This window comes from Camelus dromedarius, chromosome 1, assembly GCF_036321535.1.
Source record: "Camelus dromedarius isolate mCamDro1 chromosome 1, mCamDro1.pat, whole genome shotgun sequence".
NCBI lineage: Eukaryota > Metazoa > Chordata > Mammalia > Artiodactyla > Camelidae > Camelus > Camelus dromedarius.
The window spans coordinates 95,955,116-95,980,632 of record NC_087436.1 but is presented as its reverse complement, the minus strand read 5'-3'; the positions used below and the strand labels follow the sequence as shown (position 1 = coordinate 95,980,632).

The 25,517-nt window shown below is 38.8% G+C and overlaps 1 protein-coding gene across 2 annotated transcripts in view; it reads left to right on the top strand.

The window, feature by feature from the left end:
* Window positions 1-25,517, top strand: part of PGM2 (phosphoglucomutase 2) — a 34,450-nt gene that overhangs the window by 4,021 nt on the left and 4,912 nt on the right. Inside the window, exons 2-13 of one of the 2 annotated variants that reach the window (XM_031436117.2) lie at window positions 270-437; window positions 5,713-5,819; window positions 8,876-8,960; window positions 10,641-10,724; window positions 10,860-11,053; window positions 14,707-14,896; window positions 15,745-15,842; window positions 16,974-17,154; window positions 17,244-17,337; window positions 18,850-18,979; window positions 19,702-19,891; window positions 22,004-22,137. In XM_031436117.2, coding sequence (XP_031291977.2) covers window positions 270-437; window positions 5,713-5,819; window positions 8,876-8,960; window positions 10,641-10,724; window positions 10,860-11,053; window positions 14,707-14,896; window positions 15,745-15,842; window positions 16,974-17,154; window positions 17,244-17,337; window positions 18,850-18,979; window positions 19,702-19,891; window positions 22,004-22,137 — 1,655 coding nt within the window. The remainder of the gene's footprint in view (window positions 1-269; window positions 438-5,712; window positions 5,820-8,875; window positions 8,961-10,640; window positions 10,725-10,859; window positions 11,054-14,706; window positions 14,897-15,744; window positions 15,843-16,973; window positions 17,155-17,243; window positions 17,338-18,849; window positions 18,980-19,701; window positions 19,892-22,003; window positions 22,138-25,517) is intronic. The other variant, XR_004131623.2, reaches the window with a different exon arrangement.

Here is a 25,517-nt window from a genome sequence, read left to right as displayed (position 1 = left end):
TTTATGACCTCTGCCAGAAACTAGGAACAAAAACTAAATATTATACATGATAATTTTTTTAAAACCAGCTTCATATTTCAAATTTCAAAAGCATCAGAAAATTGAAAAGCTTTTCATCTCTTCACTCTCTTAGATGCTGGAGCAAAGACAGAATATATATTAATTTTTTTCCCATTTGTACGTTAGAATTATTGTGGGGTTTTTTATATTTCAGATTTCCCGTTATGTTATTCATCTGGCTGTATGGTGTATACATATCTGTTTTGCAGAATCCTTTAACTTTGGAGTCAGTGAAACAATTAATTGCAGAAGGTAATAAAGAAGAACTACAAAAATGTTTTGGAGCGCGAATGGAGTTTGGGACAGCTGGCCTGCGAGCTGCTATGGGGCCAGGAATTTCTCATATGAATGACTTGACCATCATCCAGACTACACAGGTACCACATTTTTATATTTCTTAGTTACTTTTTTTTTTTTTTTGACACTCCATAGGTAGTTTTTATTTGTAACACTTTTTTAAAATATATTTTTATTGAAGTATAGTCAGTTTACAATGTTGTGTCAATTTCTGGTGATAGCACAGTGCTTTAGTCCTACATGAACATACGTATATTCATTTTCATATTCTTTTCACCGTAAGTTACTACAAGATATTTAATATAGTTCCCTATGCTATGCAATATAAACTTGTTGTTTATCTATTTTATATATATTAGTTAGTATCTGCAAATCTCAAACTCCCAATTTACCCCTTCTCAACCCCTTCCCCCACCTCCCCGTAACCATAAGCTTGTTTTCTATGTCTGTCTGTTTCTATTTTATAAATTAGTTCATTTGTCTTTTTTTTCCAGATTTTACATATATGTATGTGTGTGTATATATATATATGATATCATATGGTATTTTTCTTTCTCTTTTTGGCTTACTTCCCTTAGAATGACAATCTCCAGTTCTATCCATATTGCTGCAAATGGCATTATTTTATTTTTTTATGGCTGAGTAGTATTCCATTGTATAAATATACCACAGCTTCTTTATCCAGATATCTGTCGATGGACATTTGGGATGTTTTCATGTCTTGGCTGTTGTAAATAGTGCTGCTGTGAACATTGGGGTACATGCATCTTTTTGAATTAAGGTTCCCTCTGGTTATATGGCCAGGAGTGGAATTGCTGGATCATATTATTCTTACTGAAGTGCTAAAGACAATTTTAATTACATATGTGTGGGAGCCCCATTAAGATAATAAGGCCCAAGGGCAATTCAGCAGTGGAGGCTTATATGCCATTCCCAGCCAAGGAATGGGAGAGGGGCCTGGGGCTTCGAAGTGGGAAAGAACAATAGAAGAACTTTTAAAATAGGTAGATATAGATATAGATATACGTATATATCCCTCTCCCCTACAGGTCAGTAGAGGAGCAGGTGTTTGGTGACTAGATGTTTGCCCTGCCATACAAATAATCTTTCAGATTAAAAGTTATCTCTGGTAATAGCTCTCTTTCTGGTTCAAACTCCATATCTGAATTCTTGTTAGGTAGTTAAGGAAGAGGTAAAATTTGTCTTTAGTCTGTTGGGTCTTGATTGCGTTCAGCTCAAAATGACCCACATACCAGAGTGGCGTAATTTGGGGTCACGCATTTCTGTTCCCCCTCAGAGCTCTCCACTGACAGGAGCTGGGGAAAGACTTTTCAGAGACAAGGCAGGAACAAAGCAAGGAAATTGCTCAAAGGGCTATAGCTCAACCAGGTGCCTTATTTGGGAAACCAAGCTGGCTGTGATTGGCTGTGACTCTTAGGGTGTGATTTCTTAACGTTGAGGCATTTACAGGGCAGGGTTTTGATTTGCTTACTGGGCTCCTGAAGTATTAAAGCTACCCCAGTATAATGACATTCTCATTTAATTAATTTAACCCCAGTCTCCTGTTGGATCTGATAGACCTAATTTTTTTCATTGTGGATGAGCCTGTGGGTTTGCCTAGGCACAGGGAGTCACATTTACTCCATAAAGTTGGTCTTGTGCAGTCGGTTGAAGTGGTGCTATTTCAAAACTCACATAGCCATTCGTTTATTCATTCAGCAGATTTATTGGGTGCCAGACACTGGGGATATAATAATGACTAAAACAGATAGATTCCACCATGGAGCTTTCATTCCAGTGCAAATCCACCAACTAAGCTGACCGACTTTCATGGTCTTGTAATTTTTGTTATGGTTGTGCAGATGTAAGCGTTGAAAATCTTTTCTAACTGCCAGAATAACCTACAGCCCATTCTGTTCAGTTTTAATTTATAGTATAGGTGGAAAGTATCGCTGAGTTCCCTTGCCTTCATTTGCGAATTTTACTGTCAGAGTCTAGACCCAACTTTTAGAAATAAAGATGAAGCCTTTGATAAAACAGCTGCTGCTGAGTGTCGAGAGTTCTGTTTATGAAGGAAAGAAAGTGGAACAGATTGTTCTGTTTCTTCAACTACTTAGACTTGTTAAAAATGAGGTCACTTTAATTCTGGGAAAGAAAAGGCTGGGGAAAATTGACTACTGGTGATTACAGGTACCTTACACATACCTCCCAGTGTAAAGGCAGAGTTGGACAAGTCCTAACAAAACCCTAAGAAGGAAATCTTGCCTAAGGGTACAGGGTTGCCAGGGGACTACTGGCTGCAAATTCCTGTTAAGCAGGAGGGCTCCCTGAGATCTTCTCGGAGGGAAGGCTTGGAATACGTGAGCCTGGAACTCCTGTTGTCGTTGACGGATACATGGAATCGCTCTGTAGGGTCAGGTCACCTTCTGCTCCAGTTACTAGGACTACACAACAAATCACCCAGAACATAGTGATTTTAAGTCACAACCGCATTTATTTTGCTCACAAATCTGTAATGTGGGTAGAGCTCAGTCGGGATGGCTCATCTCTGCTGCATTTAGCATCACCTGGGCCGACTTGGAGTGTGGAGTCCTTTAAAGTGCCCTCACTCATGTGTCTGCAGTCATTGCTGGCTGCTGGTTGAGACCTTATCTGGGGCTGGAACACCCCATGGGGCCCTGGGCTTCCTAGGGCCCAGGAGAGCATCCAGAGAGAGTGTATGCACACCAGGGGGAAGCTGGGTTGACTTTTATGACCTGGGCTTGAATGTCACACAAAATCACTTCTACCATATTCAAGAAGAGGGCATGCAGACACCCTCTCAATGGAGAAAAGTCAGTGTCACATTAGAGGGGCATGTGGGATGAAATATATTGGTGTAGCCGTCTTTGAAAATCCAATTGGTCATAGCTCCTGTTAAGCTTAATTAATTAATGTTAGGGAATTCCAAAGGCTTCTAGATAAACCTGAGCCTTTTCTCCTATATTCATCTGCATCTTACTTTCTAGGAATGATGAAATCTGTGCCCAGAAAGGTCCGAGGACCTGTTTTACATACCCTCCCTGCTATAAGAAATGATCTCTTCTGGGAGTAGACCCTGTGATAGCCAAGAATCCTACAAAACTGAGTTAAAAAGAAAACAAAAAACCCGAGTTCCTTTAAAGGCCATCTGATTCAACTAGCCACCCATCGGGATAATTTCCTCTGTAATAACCACCACTCTGACGTGATCGTCCAGCTGCACTGGAACACTTACACAATAGGAGACAAAGATGTTAAGAGTTTAGACAATTTTATAAGAACAGCAGGTGAATTTTTTAAATCTTAGGAGTGGTTTCAAAATTAGAGGAAACGGATTTCCCAGACAAACCACCCGGCTTCCACGCCCAAGCTGGGGTAGTGTGACCTGGCAGAACATGCTGGCTTTTACTGTGGCCCAGGCCCCCTGGCCCGCTGGTCTCTGCGGTGGACTCTCACCCTGTTGGTGCCCCCACATTTATCTCTTTGGATTTAAGAAGCAGATGTATGTGAGTCAAGAACACCCCAGTGGGAAACAGGATAGAGACTAGTGGAGCTATTGTTTGCCTCATTGACAGAGGTTATAATTTCCTCTAGGTTACTTAACTGAGCCATGACGCATCAGTGATGGAAAACTGATTGTCTCCTGAAATAGCCATTCTGTCTTTGGATTGTTCTCGTTAAAGAATGGTTTCATTATTTTGAGCCGAAATCTTCCTTTCTGTAGCTTTCACATATTGGTCATAGTTTGACCTTTTGAAGCTATCTAAAGTTTATTTCTTGTGTTATGTGATAATATTTTGATTCTGAAAACCTCCCTGATCCCTCACTGAGACTTTTCTCTGGAAAAAGCCTTCACCCTTCCCGTGACCATTCTCTCAGCCAGCATGCCCCAGAATTTTTTAGAGCAATTTGAAGATGAAAGGATTTTAGACTAAGGCTAAATACTTTTTGCCCCCTTGAACACTGGGGCCACAACACAGGGGTCGACCAGGGCCAGGGAGAGGGTGCTTCACTGTTGTAAGCTGTAGCCTGTGAGCGTCTGGGTACCTTCTGGGGAAACCTGCGAAACCCCACAAAACCAGTGCACGTGTATCCTCATTACCTTGTATCATTCAACTGCAGAAGATATGCCCAATATCATATTTTTGTACAAGAAAAACTAAAGGCTTTCTAGATTGGCCCTACTCTGGCAACAGACCTGTGAAGAGTTACAGTTATCTTTTACAGGATTTCTTTCAACCAAAGTGAAATGAGTAATACGAACCGTCATTATTGCCCAATCAACCAGAGTGCTTTTTGTTCCGTAATAAAACCTATTTTATCCAGTTACCTAAACCTCTTGAGTTCAAAAGTTTTCTAATCTTCCATATTTCAAACTGATATGAGGCTATTGGAGGCATGGAGGTGCAGGAATTGTGTGTTCCACCATTTCTAGGCAGGTGGGAATAGCCCCAACTCTGCACAACTTTTATCTTTATACTGGCGGACTGATAGAGCCTCCTTAAGAGCTGCCTGCTGGAAAACAGTATCGCAGACAAACAGAACAAGTTTAGATCTGTTACATGTCAAAATCTTATCAAGCGTGTTGAGGTTCTTTGACCCACTGACCCACCCGCAGGCAGAAATATCTGAAACACCTCCCTGTCCTCAGACTTTCTTGAACTTAGAGTAAAGAAGGAGTACAGGCTTTGAAAGAAAATGACAATAAAGCCAGTGCTTATAACATCAAACACATAGTGCTTCCTTGGTAATGGATTCTCAGCACTTGGCATGTTTTACTCATGTAACTCTCATGCAGCCCTTTGAGGGGGTACTGTTGTTATTCCCACTTTACAGAATGGAAAACTGAGGCTCTGAGAGATTAAAGAACTTGTCATTTGTTCACAGGTGGTGGTGGAGTACAAACCCACAGATTCTGTGTGCTTTTAACCCAGCACTGAACCACCTCTAACCAGACCCAGGCACAAATCTAGGTTTTGCTACTTCTGTATCTGAAACTGGGCACGTCCCTGAGCCTCTCTGGGCCTGGCTTTCCCATCTGCAAAATGGGATTTCTTGGCCAAGTTGATCTGAGGTTAGTAATAATAAATGTTAGGTCTCCAGCACAGTACCTGATACATATAGATAGACAACAAGTAAAGCTGTTATTTTTCTGTTGTTCAGTTTGCTAAGTTACTGAGGGATTTCTCCCCTCTCTACTATAGTGTTCTCTTGTGGAAGCAGAGAAAACTTGACCAATTTTTGGTGTGTATATATATATATATATATATATATATACACACATATGATGTGTTAAAACATACATACTCTTTTAATTCCTGGGGTATTTTTTAGGGATTTTGCAGATACCTGGAAAAACAATTCAGTGACCTCAAGCAAAGAGGTGTCGTGATCAGCTTTGACGCTCGAGCCCATCCAGCCAGTGGAGGCAGCAGCAAAAGGTATGTAAAGATATTTAGGAAGCTGTTTTTTTGTAGCGTAGTTTGTAGTTTTATTTGTAATCACCATTTCCATAGCTTGACGTTAAATACATTTGTCAGCTACATAGATAGCTTAACTATAAAAATGATGGGTAAATTTCCTTTGCAACTTTTAAGAATTCTGGTTTACATTTGGGTTAAGGAAAGGAAATTATTTCAACAGTTTAGAACTTAATACCTATCTAAATGAAAGCAATTTTTTATAGTTGCAAATTTATTTCTCTCACTTTTCCTTTCACATAATTTTCTTTTTCCACCAATTATAAGCCTCATGAGCTCCTTCCCATTCTTAAATGCCCATTGAAAACTGGGTTTTTGTAACATTCTCAGACCAATAGGGCTCTGCTGTATGTAGCTGTCAGTTGGTGGTGGTGGTGGTGGTGATGGTGGTGGTGGTGATGATGGTGGCAGTAGTGATGTTGGTGATGGTGGTGATGGTGGTGGTGAGGGTGGTGGTAGTGATGATGGCGGCAGTGGTGGTGGCGGCCGCAGTGGTGATAGGATCATTTGACTGGAACCACAATTTTAAACATAGAGAGGCTCAAACCACGGGTCAGCAAACTTTTTCTCTTAAAGGGCAAATAGTAAATACCTTACACACTGTGGACTGCACAGTCTCTATCATAACCACTCAACTCTGCCATGTAGCAAAGAAACCGCCATGGACAATTCATGACTGAATGGGCAGCGTTAGAATAAAACTTTATTTACAAAATGGGCTGGAGTTTGCCAACCAAGGCTTTTAATTGTGTTATATGACCCTCTTTTTTACTTGAATGCTTTCTCTATTATGATGATTTTTTTTTTAATCATTCCAGAGTAAAAATACTAGTGGTTTCAGAGATTGGAAGAACGTGCATATATTTAATATTAATGAAAAGTCTGTAACTTTACAGTACAAGATACGTTCATAGAGTCTTGATCTTTCCCCATCAGCAACTTTTGATCTAAGAGAGAAGTGTTGAGGTGAGGAAGGAAGCAAGGCCAAGGCAAAAGACCAGATGACATCAGCTCTTAGGCTGAACTCAGGGTGATATAAAATATTGAGTCTTCAGCTTGCAGGCTCAAAAATGTGATTTTTGTCAATAAAGCAAGAGAAGAGCTATATCTCTCAGGGATTGATGCATAGGAACCACATTCATAAGAGAGTGATGTAGTATAAACAAGAATATCAGTTTGTCAATTTTCTGTTAGTGAATTTACAGATAGAATTACATCTTAAGTATGCTTTACTGGCCCCATGAGCAGATCAGAGCCTCCGGCCAAAGCACGCACAGTGCGTACAAGTGGCTAACTGCCTGTTTAGCTTTCCAGATTTCTTTTTTTTAGGCTGACTAACCTGCTTCAGGTTGATGAGTCTTTCATATATTCTAACATTGTCAATTAAGGTGAAGATACATCTTGCTCTGGCCTTGGGGCCATATCATTTCCTTAAAGTGACTAATGTAACTGATTGTATTTGTTTATGGTTCAAGTCCCAGAGTTTGATGGGATAGGAAGGAGTGGAGCTCAGGGGCGCTGCTGTCATTTACAACAAGCAAGATATGTAGAGATTGTAACAAATATTAAGCCAATAAATACATGGTAAAATATTCATGATGAGTAAATGGAGTTTTCTTAAAGAGTCAGAAACTATTGCAGTCTCAGAATTTTGCCTAAGGAAATGTTGATTAGTTCTTTAATCTTCCAATTTTAAATACCTGGTAGGGACTATAAGCAATAACTGTTAAGCATACGCAGAGAACACACTGACTCTCTTTTGTGCATGTTTGTAGCTTAGTTCATGTATATCGTGTATATATCATATATATGTTGAGTGTCTCCTTTGCCAACTTTAAGAAAGTGCCTTTAAAGTCAGCCTGAACACATGATAAACATTTCATGAGGATAAAAGTGACTCCCGTACCTCCTAGTGAGTGCACTTTGGATTTAATTAGGATTTTTATTTAAATTGTTTTTTGCTCAATTTTGTTATTTTTATGACTTTCCCCTGTGTAGAAGCATTTTTATTTTTTTGAGCTGTCAAAATCATTTTTGTATGACTGTTGATCATAGAACTTTTAATGCTTGAGCTGTTAAAGATCTCTTTTTGCCCCAACCAGCTCCTGGAATAGTTCAGTGAAGTTAGTGCTCAAAAAATGTTTGAGGAGAGTTTAATCCTGTAATGGTATAATATTGTTCACTGGAAGTAAATTGCTCATTTACCGTGGTCAAGTATTTAACTCCAGGCGTGGAGTAAGACTTTGCCATGTTCTGTGTCCTGTGCTAAGCCAGGTGCCGTGGAAATTGAGGAATGTGTCAAAGTGTCACAGATTTAAGTCTTTTACGGGCTGAGTGGATTCAAGTTATATTCATGCCACATACATAGTCGTATATGTGTGTATGTCACACATATATCACACACACCCACACACCGATGAGCCTTGTGTTTCATAGAAGGCAGCATCAAATCAAATGCTAGTCTTCATGGCATCTTCTGGATTGTGAGAGCTTTAAACTGGAGTTTCTGTGTCTCTGCACTGTCGAGATGTGACTTGGTCCTGGGCCAGATAATTCTTGGTTGTGGGCACTGCCCTGTGCATTGTGGGATGCTGAGCACCATCCTTGGCCTCCACCCACCAGCTGCCGCTCGCACCCTACCCTGGTGACAACCAAAAATGTCTCCAGACCATTGTCCGGGGTGAGGCAGCATCTCCCTCAACTGAGACCCGCTGAGATGGACAGAGAGTTGAGAGACTTGGCTGCAGGCCTGGCTCAGCTGCTGGGTGGCTGGTGGACGTGGGATAAATCGCCTGGCCTTTCTTGGCTCTAGTCCCATCTCTGTAAAACCAAGGGGTGGAGTGAAATGACTCCTGAGGTTCCTCCAGCTTGAATGCTCCCTGCTAGCAGGAGGATAACGGGCATCTTTCTTGATCTGGCTGCTGTACCAGCCTGAAGACATTCATGTCCATCTTTATTGTCGCCCACAGTCCTGACCACTCTGCCCTCCTTTCTCCCCCGACTCTCTGCATTTCCAGGTTTGCCCGACTTGCTGCAACCACATTTATCAGCCAGGGGATTCCTGTGTACCTCTTTTCTGATATAACCCCAACCCCCTTCGTGGTGAGTCATCATTTCCTTTTATAATTTCCTGTCACGGAATTGGGGGTGGGACGTGGCTGAGTCTTACAGTCTTCGTGCTCTTGGGATTCTGGGATTTAAAGGGCAGAAGAGCTGCCTGCTTTTTATCAGGAGTTCTCTCTCCTCTCCAGAAATGTTCCTCCCACATCCTACTTATATTTCTCTGGTATTCAGCTTTTGATTCATCAGAATTAATGTTTTTAATGTAGTTTTTCTTATTCAAGGATATTTTAGCTAGTTAGCAAAATGTCTATGTTTGTCTGTTTGTTCATTTGCTTTTTAATATGTTGTGTATTCTTTTTACCAGCTATCACAGTTAGGAAACTTCTTGGGTCTAAATATGAATTCACCCGAAACCATGTCTTATCATGAATGTTTCTGACAAGTTGATGCAGTAGCTTTTTATATAAATGGTTCATTCTAAATCCTATGCATGGCCACAGTACAAGAAGCATCCTTGGCATATTTTAGTAAGATTTTTATCAAATTCTTACATAGAAAAATCTAAAGAAAAGGACAATAGGGATTGTGACAGCTGTTGCTTTTAAGTAGGTAGAACTTTTAAGAGCAGGGCCAAATGCTAAGAATATGTTTTTAGAAATTAAGCCAAAAACAGAATTTGAATACAGTTACTTCCGTCAAGTAGAAATAAGAGTGTATAAGCACAGGAGACGTAAGCTCCACTGGTTGTGCTTATTGTCTCTAATGCACTGACAGGGACCTGCAGCACCTCCTAGATTGTGAATATCCCAGTAGACACTCAGTGTTACCTCCACGTGTGGTTCAGGTTTTATTGTTTGATGGAAAAACTGCGATATGTTCAAGCATCCATGGTCTTCTCTATTATATAAGTGTTGACAGCTATTATTTTTATATCAGACATGAGTTACATGTGTCTCATGATCATTTGCCCATGCTATGGGGTGATTCTCCTTTTTTCTTGGCTCCAGGACACCTTGGGGGGGGTGCTTGAGCTAACTCCTAGGGGGACAAGTGACCACAGTGATTGTTGGTGGGAAGATGGAGGGGGACAGATGGGTAGACTCTCAGGATGCTTGGGTAAAGTCGATCTCATGTACAGCTGTAGTGGGCAGAAGCCCACCTCTCCCCATTTTGGAAAGTAGTCTTCTAAAGATGGGAGCTAAGCAGACATACAGGGGAGGGATAACCAGCCCTGAAGGGGGAGGTAAGTGACAAGCTGTGACAGCTCTCTCCATTTCTTCAGCAAGTTGCTCAGCCTTTTCCTTCGAAGTAAATTGGGGAAAGAAGGGAGAAGGTAGCAGTTGGAGGGAATGAACTGAATCCATAGACTTCTGGTCGAAGCAGAAGGCTTCAGAGAATGTGCAGTAGAGAATTAGCCCATCATACTGTTGGGAGAGTTTTCTGGCCCTACCAAGTAGAAGACAGAATGAGAAGACACCTAGGAAAATACTTGCACTTCTCATTTGGGGTACACACCCTGGAATTTTGAGCAATGGGTTAGTTCTAAGGAGAATCAGAGTCTATTGCATGGATGTGGCACAAAAATATTGTATGACACATTATGATATTTATATATTATGCATGTTAAAAGGGAACATGGTGCAAACAATGTGTAATAGATCTTTTAAGCAGATCTGATTTTTTTGTTTGACACTGTTCTGGTTGCCTACTGTATTACAGCCCTACACAGTGTCACATCTGAAACTTTGCGCTGGAATCATGATAACCGCCTCTCACAATCCAAAGCAGGATAATGGTTATAAGGTATTATTTTTCTATCCACACTTACATCCTTCAATATGAATCCCGTGCCTTTCCGGTTTGGGAGCACAGGGAATGGATGCTTTTATTTCCATTAACTAACGCTCAACCGTCTGGACACCTTCCCGCCTTCTCTAGGTTTATTGGGATAACGGAGCTCAGATCATTTCTCCTCATGATAAAGGGATCTCCGAAGCGATTGAGGAGAATCTGGAGCCATGGCCTCAAGCTTGGGACGATTCTATAATCAACAGCAGTCCGCTTCTCCATGACCCAAAAGCTTCCATCAGTAAGGACTACTTTGAAGACCTTAAAAAATACTGTTTTCACAGGTAAATGGATTGGAAACTCACCTCAAGTGAGATCTTCTAATTTTTAAATGTTGGGGACCATTTTAAAATCTATAATCCAAACAAAACACACCTGTCAGCCTTCCCTCTGTCCCTCTAATTGAACTTTCAGAGACTAAGGGTTTCCAGTTTTCTGCTACTCCAGGGAGCACTAGAGTCAGCAGCTTTGAGCACAGTTCCTTGAGTATTTGTGTGTTTGTGTGCAAGTGTATTCATAAGATACATTTCAGGCATCAGAATTACATATGCATTTACAAAGTTGATAATGGTTAACAAATTGCTCTGCAGAAATGTTTCACTAGTTGAGATTTTCACCAACAGTATATGATAATAGTATGTGATGAATACATTCTTACTGACATTGAGTATTATCAAATTTTTCCTCTTACCCAGTTTGCTACATGAAAGTAATAGCTAACTTTATTTGCATTAGTTATTAATATTTTTTCTTTCACCTAGATTTTTCTATGTATCTCTTCATCTTTTGCATTTGTAAAACCTCTTTGCTTATACAGAAAACTAGTCTTTATTTCAAATATGGTTTTCCCTTCTGTTGTTACTTTTGGACTTTTTTCATTGAAACTTTTAATTTCTGACTTCTGGGTTTTGTGCCATACTTCAGATTTCACTATACTAAGATTATTATTTTTTTTTTTTTTAGAAATGATTTTTTTTCTTTTTTTTAACATTTTTTATTGATTTATAATCATTTTACAATGTTGTGTCAAATTCCAGTGTTCAGCACAATTTTTCAGTTATTCATGGACATATACACACTCATTGTCACATTTTTTTCTCTGTGAGTTATCATAACATTTTGTGTATATTTCCCTGTGCCATGCAGTGTAGTCTATTCTACAATTTTGAAATCCCAGTCTATCCCTTCCCACCCTCCACCCCCCTGGTAACCACAAGTCTGTATTCTCTGTCTGTGAGTCTATTTCTGTCCTTTATTTACGCTTTGTTTTTGTTTGTTTGTTTGTTTGTTTTTGTTTTTGTTTTTTAGATTCCACATATGAGCGATCTCATATGGTATTTTTCTTTCTCTTTCTGGCTTACTTCACTTAGAATGACATTCTGCAGGAGCATCCATATTGCTGCAAATGGCATTATGTTGTCGGTTTTTATGGCTGAGTAGTATTCCATTGTATAAATATACCACATCTTCTTTATCCAGTCACCTGTTGATGGACATTTAGGCTGTTTCCATGTTTTGGCTATTGTAAATAGTGCTGCTATGAACATTGGGGTGCAGGTGTCATCCTGAAGTAGATTTCCTTCTGGATACAAGCCCAGGAGTGGGATTCCTGGGTCATATGGTAAGTCTATTCCTAGTCTTTTGAGGAATCTCCACACTGTTTTCCATAGTGGCTGCACCAAACTGCATTCCCACCAGCAGTGTAGAAGGGTTCCCCTTTCTCCACAGCCTCTCCAGCATTTGTCATTTGTGGATTTTTGAATGACGGCCATTCTGACTGGTGTGAGGTGATACCTCATTGTAGTTTTGATTTGCATTTCTCTGATAATTAGTGATATTGAACATTTTTTCATGTGCTTTTTGATCATTTGTATGTCTTCCTTGGAGAATTGCTTGTTTAGGTCTTCTGCCCATTTTTGGATTGGGTTGTTTATTTTTTTCTTATTGAGTTGTATGAGCTGCTTATATATTCTGGAGATCAAGCCTTTGTCGGTTTCACTTGCAAAAATTTTCTCCCATTCCGTAGGTTTTCTTCTTATTTTATTTCTGGTTTCCTTTGCTGTGCAGAAGCTTCTAAGTTTCATTAGGTCCCATTTGTTTATTCTTGCTTTTATTTCTTCTAGGAGAAAATTTTTTAAATGTATGTCAGATAATGTTTTGCCTATGTTTTCCTCTAGGAGGTTTATTGTATCTTGTCTTATGTTTAAGTCTTTAATCCATTTTGAGTTGATTTTTGTATATGGTGTAAGGGAGTGTTCTAGCTTCATTGTTTTACATGCTGCTGTCCAGTTTTCCCAACACCATTTGCTGAAGAGACTGTCTTTATTCCAATGTCTATTCTTGCCTCCTTTGTCAAAGATGAGTTGACCAAAAGTTTGTGGGTTCATTTCTGGGCTCTCTATTCTGTTCCATTGGTCTATATGTCTGTTTTGGTACCAATACCATGCTGTCTTGATGACTGTAGCTCTATAGTATTGTCTGAAGTCTGGGAGAGTTATTCCTCCAGCCTCTTTCTTTCTCTTCAGTAATGCTTTGGCAATTCTAGGTCTTTGATGGTTCCATATGAATTTTATTATGATTTTTTCTAGTTCTGTGAAAAAAAAGCCACGACTTTTGTTTTGCTCTAAGACTTTCGTGTTTATATTTTTAATTTTATATGAGGCATAAAGTAGGAAAGCAGATTAGATTCTTTCTAAAAAGTTTGTAATTGTACCAACTTATTAAATTGAGGAGTCTTTTTTTTTTTTTTGACCAATTGGAAATACCACCTTTATTAAACAATTTCTAACATGATTTGAGTGCTTATTATATATCTGATAACTGCAGTAGGCCCTTCACTTGTACTAATTAATTTAATCTCATTTTAATCATCACAGTAATGCTGATAGGTAGATTCTAGTGTGTGGCCATTTTATCGATGAGAAAACTATGACACAGAGAGGTTAAGTAAATAACCAATAGTCACACAGCTTTAAGTGGCAGAGCTCTAGGATTTAAATTTAGAGTCTGTCTCCAAATCATGTTAACCACTAAGCCTTACTACTTCTCATGTCTATTTCCCATTTTAAATTGGATCAACTTCTGGACTCTATTCTGTTCTTTTTAATCTGCCTTTATATATCTAGGACTAAACTGTTCTACTTGTGATGGCTTAATTCACTTTAATATCTAAGAGATTTTTTTCCAGATTTGTTCTCACTAATCTTGTATACTTATTTTTCTAGATGCATTTTATTTTCAAGGGTATGTTTGTTTTAAACTACTGTTTAAAAGGTCTTAGAGAAGACCTTGTTCATTTATTCATCACTGAAAGAAATGGACAATAACCTAAGAACCTAGGAAGTAGATCATTGGAATTTTTTAACACTTTATATTTACCTTTTTATAACTTCTGTTAATTTTGATATTTATTGTTATTCTATATTAAGTCCCTATATCAGGACACTTTGCCAAACAGGATTGTTACTGGACAAAGAAAAGTTTTATTTTTTATGCATCTGTGTATGAGATGCTCCACCACGTTTTGGTAAAAGGGACATTTTGAAAATCATATTTGGAGCTAGTAAAGAGTATTTGGAGCCCCAGGGCTGGTACTGCCACTGGGCCAGCTGAGTCTCTCCTGAAACCCACCCTAGGTGCGAAAGCTGTAGTGTAAAACACAATCTGAAAGTAATCAGATTGGCTGAAGATAACTACAGAGTAAAATGTAAAATTTGAATGTTTTGGGGGAGGGTGGATGTTTGAAAGAGAGTAAGAAGTGTTGTTTCTTTTTTTTTTTTTTAATGGAATTAGAAAGATACTCCGCTGTCTTATACTTTCGTATTCCTTTGATATCTTACGTTCTTAGGAATCTGGCTCCTTGATATTTTGCAACCCTTCCAGTTTTTTGAGCCGTATTTGCATATCTTATCATTCTCTGCGATGTGTCTGGTTCTAGGAGTGTGAACAGGGAGACCAAGTTGAAGTTTGTGCACACCTCCGTCCATGGCGTGGGGCATGATTTCGTGCAGTCGGCTTTCAAAGCTTTTGACTTTGCTCCTCCTGAGGCCGTTCCCGAACAGAAGGATCCTGATCCTGAGTTCCCGACAGTGAAATACCCGAATCCCGAAGAGGGTAAAGGTGTCTTGGTAACTGATTTTTTTTTTCAATTATCAAATTTACCTTTTATATTCAAACTATTACTATCAAGTAAAATGAGTTTTTATGCGTTACCATTGTGCTGAACAAAAAAGTAATTTCATCATTGGAAATATTTATAGTTATTAGTCATCTGTTTCTTAGAGGAACTTTCAAATCAGATGCCTTGGCATCAGGATGTGAGAGCTGAAATTGCTTGCAAATTTAAAATGATGCTTTACATTCAGTTTAATTAATTTAATTTTTATTTAATTTACTGTACTTCTTAATGCCAAAAAGGAGCACTAATAGAATGGAGATTCGGGTAGTGTATAGCTCAGTGGTAGAGTGCATGCTGAGCGTACACAAGGAACTTGGTTCAATCCCCAGTTCCTCCATTTAAAAAAAAAAAAAAGAATGAAGGTTCGTCACATGATTTTTACTCCTTAATTGATATTTTTCTGGTATGAAGAAGTACTGTTTAAATTATGGTTCTTTTAACCTTTTTAAAGGTTAGGGTTACAATGATATTCAGAGAGTCGGTTTATTTTGGCTTGTCTGTGAGGTTGATCACACAGCCAGGCCTGGAAATACCAGTCCAGCCACACCCGCGCTCTCAGATGTGGGGCGGATCCCACGGGCATGTGTGGGTCATGTGTTGATGCGCCCTTCATCTGACCTCTGACTTAGGAAGTAATATATGACCAGCCAAGACCAGCTCCAGAAAAAAAAAAAAAATGCAGCCTTGGTTTGGGGAAAGTCTTCTTCTAGTGCTTAACGAACTGAACTGAGTTTTTAAAGACTGCAGTGTCCTCTATTCTCAATTGGAGTGATCTTTCCTCTCCTTACTCTGTTTCAGACTTTATCTTTTGCTTTGGCTGACAAAACCAAGGCCAAAATCGTTTTAGCAAACGACCCAGATGCTGATAGACTTGCTGTGGCTGAAAAGCAAGACAGGTACGATTAATTGTGATTACCTAGATAATGGAAAATATGAAAGGTGACATCTTCCATCTTCGGCAGTAAAATGTTTCTGGAGAGACCAGACCTATTTGGAAATGGTTTGCATTTATTTTGCAAGCAATCATCTCACTGAACATCTGTCAGGTCCTCTGACATAGAGCGAGTCCTGATCCGGGGCCCACACAATCAGCAAGCACAATACAGAGTAAAGCAGCCCAGTATGTGTTTGGAATTGAAATGATCATTTGTTATCTCCCCGTTTTATCATTGTTTTTATTATAATTAATGACTCAGTGCTTAATGAGGGCCGAGTACTTTGTTTGGTGCTGACTTTACAGTTCAGTATTTGCTGAAGGGTTTGGTTAAGGAGTGGGCCCTTCAAAGCCATGTTGAATTTGGGTTGAGACCAGAGATGTATCCTGGGGTTGCTGACAGTTCAGGATGAGAGTGACTGGAGTTTGTACAGAGCAGTGATAAGTAAGGGGGAACGTTGAACAGTAAGCAGCGTCCAAGCAGTTTTGGGTGTCAAACAGCCTGTGTGATTTTAGGAGGCAGTGGGATACCCTCAAAGGGCTAGGATTTTAGATTATGACAAAACAGATTCAATTCTATATTGGTTTTTAGAAATTTAAGCTAAAGTGATACATGCTGAAGTGAGATGCACTTGTAGCTGCCTGGACTGCAGACAGGAGCAAACCCCAGGCCTGGGCTCCGGGTCCTGACTGTTTTCACACCGCACTTGACTGTAAGGACTGCCGCGCAGTCACTGAGAATCAGCAGAAAGCTGAGCTACGCAAACTATTACACTTGGGTGCATCTTGCCAGCATACTTCAGTTATGTTTAAAACCAACACCTTTGCCAATGAGTAAGATAAAAGTGTTTCTGTGTCATCACTGCCCTTCAGAGATAGGCTGTTTGTCTAGACAAACTGGCTGAGACACAGTAGTTGTTCAAATGTTTGTGGAGTGGCAGTCACACTTCTGGCCAGATGTTTAAACAAGAATAACAAGAACAGCCTCACAGGGGCTGCTTTGAGCCTTGTTTGGCTTAACTGTTCTGTCCTGGTAACTTCCAGCGTCTCTCTTAAAAGATCACTGCCATGCAGAGATTGTTTTTTCTTTCAGTGGTGAATGGAGAGTGTTTTCAGGCAATGAGTTGGGGGCCCTCTTGGGCTGGTGGCTCTTTACTTCTTGGAAAGAGAAGAACCAAGATCACAGTGCCCTCAAAGACACGTACATGTTGTCCAGCACCGTCTCCTCAAAAATCCTGCGGGCCATTGCCTTAAAGGAGGGTTTTCACTTCGAGGTAAGGTCTTTGTGAGACTTGCTCTCTTCCGTTTTTTTGCTCTGTAAAAGGTCTAAGGCATTTCTTTCTCTTTTGGATTATCCTTTTAGGAAACATTAACTGGCTTTAAGTGGATGGGAAACCGAGCCAAACAACTAATAGACCAGGGGAAAAATGTCTTATTTGCATTTGAAGAAGCTATTGGTAAGAGTTGACATCATGATCATGGAATCAGCTAATTTACAGAATGCAAATAAACGGGCAAAAATTTGGATTTGGGTTTGGGTTCAAAAGATTAACAGTGAAATGAGAGCACACAGTTTGCTTTGCTTCTGTGACGCTCAGCAAGTGTTGAATTGTCCCACCCCAGATTTGGTGTTGCAGATTTTTTTTCAGCTGAAAAAAAAATAGATCTCACAAATAACCAAGCCATTTATGTAAGGAAGTGAATCCTTTCCCTGGATGACTAAGAACAGTGATGTTCTATACATGGCGGCTAGTAGCTTCGGAAGCCTCATATTTGGAGAGTTGTGAGATTCCTCACTATGGTGTTGATACCCAGTCCGAATATAGTTCACTTATAGTACACACACACACACACACACACTCACACACTCACACACGGAGAATTCTCTGCAGAGATCTGTCCAGAAAAAAGGAGAATGCACGGTTGTGGGACTTTGATCAGAGTGATTGTCACCTGAAAGACCCAGCCAGGATGACGGAAAAACACTTGTCTTAAATGATCACTATAAATGAGCAGAAAGGAGAGCTAGCAATAGAAACTTGAAATGCAAATGTTTGTGCTGGAGATAATTTTAGCTCTTTGTTTAGTAAAAGTTACTGTGCATCATGCTCATTATACAACACGTATCTCGCTGGTTTAAACGTTCCCTGCAGCACAGACATGAGCACATCAACTGAACTAATTCATTGAATGAAGTGCAGTAGCTCAGCTTTTGCTCTTTTGTTGTCAAAACTGGCAGTCTGGTCTTTCTGTAGCTTTGTTATTTAAAACAAATATTTTCTTACATTTGTTTATCAAATATTTACTGTATATCACTTATACAGTGACTCTGAAAGAAATGGAGAACACTGACCTTAGCCTACAGCAATTTATATAGATCTGGTTAGAAACCACACAAGAGAGTATGGGCTCAGTGTCAAGGTGAATAATGAAACTTGCAAGAACTGTGAGGATTCAGAGAAGACAGAATACAGATTGACTAGAACCATTGGAAACAATTTTGTGTGAGCTGGAGCGATTTGGGCTAGACCTGGAAAATGTGCACAATTTGACAAGGAGGGAGACTCCTTACAGGTTATTCAACAAATAATTCTTTTTTTCTTTTCTTTTTTTAAATTAAAGCATAGTTGAATTACAATATTATATTAGTTTCAGGTGTACAACATAGTGGTTCAATATTTTTATAGATTATACTCCATTTCTAGTTATAAAATAATGGCTATATTCCCTGTGCTGTACAATACATCCTTGTATCTTATTTATTTTATACATAGTAGTTTATACCTCAACAAATACTTCTTGAAGGCCTGCTATGCACTAGGCACTGGGCTAGATTCTCAAATATCATGGTGGTGAATGAGAAGCATCTACGTACTGTGCAGCCTCTTGGGCAGTAGGCAGGATGCACGTAGACGTGTGCATACGTAGTGTGTAAAGGGACCTGCTCCTCACTGTGTGTGTCTCTGCAGGATACATGTGCTGCCCTTTTGTTCTGGACAAAGATGGAGTCAGTGCTGCCGTCATAACTGCAGAGTTGGCTAGCTTTCTAGCAACCAAGAATTTGTCTTTGTCTCAGCAGCTAAAGGCCATTTATGTAGAGTAAGTTTCTATTAATGCTGTTTAATTGGAGTAAGCTTTTTATCCATTTCAGATGTACCACATTATGGCTCAGTATACGTCTACATTGTGAAATGATCACAGTTAGTAAAGTTAACATGCATCGTCACACATAGTACTATTTTATAATGCTTTGCTCTGTCCTTGTGCATGAGATACTGATGTTCTTTCTGATGCTCTTACTTTAGTTATGAATTCTATTTCTTATGAGAACTAGATAAGAGATCATCTTTTCCTTTTGATACCTAATCACTTAATAGTAATTACCGTTCATGATGACATTAATCCTTAACAAATGAGAAAATTAGTTGCAGAAATGGCTAATGGAAGAATGTGATTTTAAGTGTCTAATGTCAAAAAAGACTAAATGTGTTCATGAAACATCTGTTTAGTCTTTATAGCAATTACTCAGCTCTGCCTTTGTAGTGCAGAAGCAGCCAGACTCAACACGTAAGGTAATGATGTGGCTGTTCCACTAATAAAACTTTTACTCAGAAACACTGGCTGAGGGCCAGGCAACAGTTCAGCAATCCCTGGGGTAGATAGTTGGACCTCTTTTTTTTAATCCTAAATTATTCCTTTGAAACTCGTCATGGTTATTTGTGTCATTTATTTTAGAGTATACTGGTTGATGACATGTTCAGTGTACACTGTGCAGAATTCTTTGTTCCTTGTTTTGCATGTAATTGTATTTGTATTGATAGGTATGGCTACCATATTACCAAAGCTTCATATTTTATCTGTCATGATCAAGGCACTGTTAAAAAATTATTTGAAAACCTTAGAAACTACGATGGGAAGAATAATTATCCAAAAACTTGTGGCAAATTTGAAATTTCTGGCATTAGGGACCTTACAACTGGCTATGATGATAGCCAACCTGATAAAAAAGCTGTAAGTAATGTCTTTCATCAATTAAACTCTTTTTTTATTTACCTTTTATTACACTTTGAATAGCTCAACTTATTTAATCATATAATTAATTGAAGCTGGTTTTAATCATATAATTAACTGAAGCTGGTTCTTAAGAGTTATTATAAATAAGATGTCAAATTATATAGATATTTAAAAACCATGGACTGAAACTGAAGAGGTTCTTTCTCACTAGTCATCGAGGCCAGTACTGTCATTTAACACATCAGGAAACTGATACGGTTGGCCCTTGATATCCGTGGGTTTAGTATCCACGGGTTTCACATCCGCGGATACTGAGGGTCAATTTTACTGTGATATTTTATATAAGGCACTTGAGCATCCATGGATTTTGTTGAGCACCATCATCCCTTCATTCAGGAACTGGTGGGGGCCTGCTGTGTGTTGCCTACAGGGGTATGGACGCCATACTCACTCAGTCCTTTCCGTGCAACTTACTTTGTTCTCTATGGGAAGATAGTGGGAACTTCCTGCTAAACTTTGGGTTCTAGAAGTTCAGCCATGTGCTTTAGTATGGGTCTCTTTTCATTCATTTCTTTGGACACTTGGTTTGTCTTTGTTGGTCAGTGGAGTCATTTCTTTTGGTTCTGAGAAGTTTTCTTAATTTTATATTGAAGGAGGCTGGATGGTTGTACTTCAAGCATTTTCTGTTCTCCCCTTCTCGACAAGTTCTTAGATGCTGACTCTTCAGGAGCGATGTTCTACTTTCTGTGTTTCTTTCTTCCCTCTGTCCATCTGTATCTTCTTTTCCTACTTTTGGGGAGATGACCTCAACAGTAACTTTCAATGCTTCTGTTGGCTATGTCAGCTCTTTTTCTCTAATTTATTAAAAATAACATCCCATTCTTGTTTCATGTATATCATATCTTATCTCTTAAGGATATTAATTATAGCTTTTTTAAAAGGCAGATCTTTTTTCCTCTGTACTGTCTTTATATATATTATTGTTATTGTTATTATTATGATGATGTTGGTTTGGACTTTGTCTTTTGTCTTCCCCAAAGTCTGTTAATCCTTAATTGTACTTTGGGCCCTAAAAAACTGGTTGGAGTCTCTTTATACATGTGGAAGGCATTGCCAAAGCATTGACCACACTTCACTCTAGGGAGATTGTATTTGGGGAGAGAGGATCTGGGGAAGCCTCAGTCTCACCCTAAGCTCCTGCCCAAGGGCTATAAGTTGGGATGCTGAGGTCCCAGAAGTAATGGAGAGGTGCTGCAGGCCGGAGGGGAGGGCTGCAAGCACTCAGTGTGGACTCTGACTTAGTCTCAGTTTTCTCCATGCCCTGCCCTCCATGGTGCCATGTCACCAACTCCTGAGCCCTTCTGGTTCAGTTACACCAGGGATTTAAACCGTCTCCTGATGAGGTAGTTGCCTGACCGTGTGGGCAGAGGGTGAGGATCTGGGAGGGTCTAATAGCTCCTTTCAAATACTACCTTTGTCTCACCCCTGCAGTACCGGGTGCCCCAGGTGGTGAGCTTTGCAGGCTCTGCAGAGCATGCTGACTCGGTTCTGTCTGCCTGCCACCAGGGCTCCGCTCTTGTCCCGTGTTCCATTAGGTCATTTCCCTCTGGTTTCTGACTTCCACGATTGGTTGGCAGCTCTGTCAGCTGCTGTTACCTCTTTGCATTTGTGTGTTTTTTGTTTTCTAATGCCTCAGTCATTTCAGTGGGGTTTGGAAAGCAATCAGTACATCTTCTAGAAGCTCTTGACAGTGAAATAAGTCTAATGTTTTGTGTGGTTTTGGTAATGCATTATTAATCTGTTTTAAGCAATTTTTTGGTGAAATGTGTTTCAATTTTAGTAAACCTTATGTAACTTCAGTAGAACTAGGGAGGTAAAATGCTAGTGTACAGAGTTACTTAATTTTCACAAATTGCCTTATCATCATTATTATTATTCATTTATTTCATTTATATGGAGTACATTTTCTGTTTTCCTCAAAAATGTTCTTTTCAAACCAGTGTATTTGTTTTGCATTTACTTTCTTGCTTATCCAGGGGGAAATATCGCTTAGGTGAGAGCAGCTTATGTTACTGCTTAAAGTTATGACATGTGTAAATTAATTCCTAGGTTCTCCCTACCAGTAAACGCAGCCAAATGATCACCTTTACCTTTGCTAATGGAGGCGTGGCCACCATTCGGACCAGTGGGACAGAGCCCAAAATCAAGTACTATTCAGAATTGTGCGCCCCCCCTGGAAATAGGTATGCTATGGATGGCAGCCACTGTGATTTTTATTCCCTAAACTTCCTAAAATCAACACTAAGTAAAATATTTCATCTTTCCAATATGTGGTTTAATTAGGAATGTTGTTTCAGAACCTGCCACGATATTGTGATATTAACAGCTGCTTGAAGTGTCCAGGGACAAGAGAGCTTACTTCCTGCTTAACTACTTCCTTCTCTCCTAACTTTCCTTGTACGGGAAAATTTAATTCTTGATTTCAGTAATAGTCATAAAATTTCCTTTTTAAGTACTTTTTATTTGAGGCTAGCAACAATGAGATTTTCTCTTTCTCTCTGCATCTCTGATACAATAATTTAAACTCCATTATCTTGGAGCACCTCTTGTGTGTAAGTCATGCCAGGTCCTGGGGCAGATAAAGACCCACGTGAGAAAGAGCCCTTGACACCAAAGGGCTGATGGTCTGCTAGCTTCAGTGTCATGTTTTGTCACCTTGGTAGAGGGTTTGAGTCGGTCCTTTCCAACACCTGTAACATTTTGAACTTTGCCAGCCGTCTACATGTAGTTAGCACATGTAAATGTGATGTTGCATACCTATTTAACACTCACTTAACTAACACTTCTGTATGTAGAATACAGTTAAGAAAACAGGAAATTTTTTTAAAGATGAATTAAGTCAGCGCTGTCCAACAGAAATAAATGTAAGCTCCATATAAAACAAAAAATGTAAGCCCCATATGCAATTTGAAATTTTCTCCTACATAAGTTTAAATAGTGAAAAGAAAGAGGTATAAATAATTTTAATAATACATTTAACTTGGTATATTAAATATTAACATTACAACTAAGTGTGTTAAATATTAACATAACATGTAGTCATTATAAAAATTATTAATGAGTTTTTAATTGAAGTATAGTTGATTTACAACGTTGTATTAGTTTCAGGTGTACAACAAAGTGGTTCAGTTATACATTATGTATATATATATACTTTTTCAGACTCTTTTCCATTATAGGTTATTGCAAGATATTGAATATAGTTCCCTACAGTAGGTCTTTGTTGTTTATCTGTTTTATATGTAGGAGTGTGTATAAATTAATCCCAAACTCCTAATTTCTGCACCCCCCCCCATTATCCTCTTTGGTAACCATACATTTGTTTTCATTGTTACTGGTTTGTAAATAAATTCATACTTTAGATTCCACATATAAGTGATATCATATTGATACTTGTCTTTGTCTGACTTACTTCACTTAATATGGTAATCTCTAGGTCCATCCATGTTGCTGCTAAAAGCATGATTTCATTCCTTTTTATGGCTGAATAATATTCCATTGTGTATGTATATATACACACACACACACATACACACACCATGTCTTTATCCAGTCATCTGTTTTTGGACATTTAGGCTTGGCTGTTGTAGATAGTGCTGCGATGAACATTGAGGTGCATGTGTCTTTTCAAATTAGAGTTTTCTCTGGATATATGCCCAGACATGGGATTGCTGGATCATGTGGTAACTCAATCTTTAGTTTTTTTAAGGAACCTCCATACTGTTCTCTGTAGTAGCTGCACCAATTTACATTCCCACCAGCTGTATAGGAGAGTCCCTTTTTCTATCAATGAGATATTTTAAATTCTTTTTTTCTCACTAATTCTTCAAAATCTGTATAGTATTTTATACTTACCACATATCTCAAATTCAAATGCTATTTTTTTTTTTTGGAAATACTTGATCTGTATTTAGATTTCATAAAACTTAGATAAATTTCATGAAAAAGTAGATTTTGACACCCAAGTTGTTGCAAACATACCCAAGTTTTCCAATACTGAATCAAGTACCAGTTTTAAAATTTGAATTTCAATTAATTAAACTGAAATGAAATTAAAAATTCAGTTCCTCAGTTATACTAGCCTCATTTCAAGTGCACCATATCCGTGTGTGGCTAACGGCAGCTGTAGCAGACAGCGCAGGTCTGGGGTTCTAGCAACACGTACGCACCAAAGCTTTGTTCACAGGGTTTTCTAGCTTATGAATCACATTTACACTATGTGCAAATAAGAGCAGAGGAAAATTTCTGAGCATCTTAAATCAGCAAGCCAACAGCGGATTAAATGTAGCAGATTAGGGGGGCAGGGAAGACTTGTTGCAGTTGGCCTTTCCTCAGGCAGGGAGAAGTCAGTGCTGTTAGCAAAGCAAGAAATATTAAAACAGAACAAAAACTACAAAACACGGATACAAGAACTCAGAATGTTCACCTCCAGGGGAGTTTATCATAAAGGAAATAGCAATCCACACCCAAATGGGCCCTGAATTTTCTTCTGAATAAGAGCTCCATTCCAACAGTCATGATTGTGGCTCTCAGACAGCATGATATTCAGATAGTATATTTAAGAAGTCATGGGACTGTGTAATGTATTTCATCACAGATTCCCATTCAATACTTTTTTGTGCTTAAAAGACAAAAACTCAACTATTAAGCCACTTGAATAAACCCATAAAAGAGCTTGTTTTCTAAGCATTCTGGATCACCGATATTTTATTGTAATATTGTGCAAGTATCAGTGTTTCCATGTGTGTTATATAATAAGCTATTTACTCTTACATTGAGTATGACTTTCCATAGATATTTCTTTGTAATTCTCATTCTCACTTATGTTTTCATATCTCTGTGCCTCATTCTTTTGAAAACAAATGGACATGAGTCCAACTTAAAAGATCTCTTTTCTCTGTATCTTTGTTTTTTCCTCTTTGTTATCCTGTGAAAATATATGTAATATTTCGGAAAACTTTCCTTTATAATAACAACATAGCTTACTTTTTAAGGATCTATGGTATTTGCATTTTTCACATGGATTTAGATTCAAATATTAATTTATAAATTGCTGAAAGCACTTTGAAAATTTGTCCTTTTATTATATTCATTGAAATGTTGCTCCCAATGATTAAATGGGACATTAGGCCCTATGTCGGTCCACGGATGTGTCATCAGGGCTCAAGACATCAGCATACCTAACGCGTGACAGCAGTAAAGCCATGGTTCAGGTTTTTCTTATTTTCCAATGACCTTAAATATTATTAACATATTTTATATCATGAATTTCATTCATTCATAGAAGTCCACACTACTAATCCTTTAGAATGGAAAATCCTTTTCAAATATAAGTAGTTTTAAAAAAATATTTTTTGCTGGGGTTGATGTCTTTAGTTTCATCCAACTTTTTATTGTGAAAAATGTCAGGCCTGTAGAAATGTAGAAATAATGCGGTGAATACCCACATACCCAACACTTAGACTAGGGGTAGGGAAACTTTTTCTGTGAAGAGTCAGATGGTAACTGTTTTAGGGTTTGCAGACCATATGGTCCTTGCTGGAACCACTCAGCTCTGCTGTTG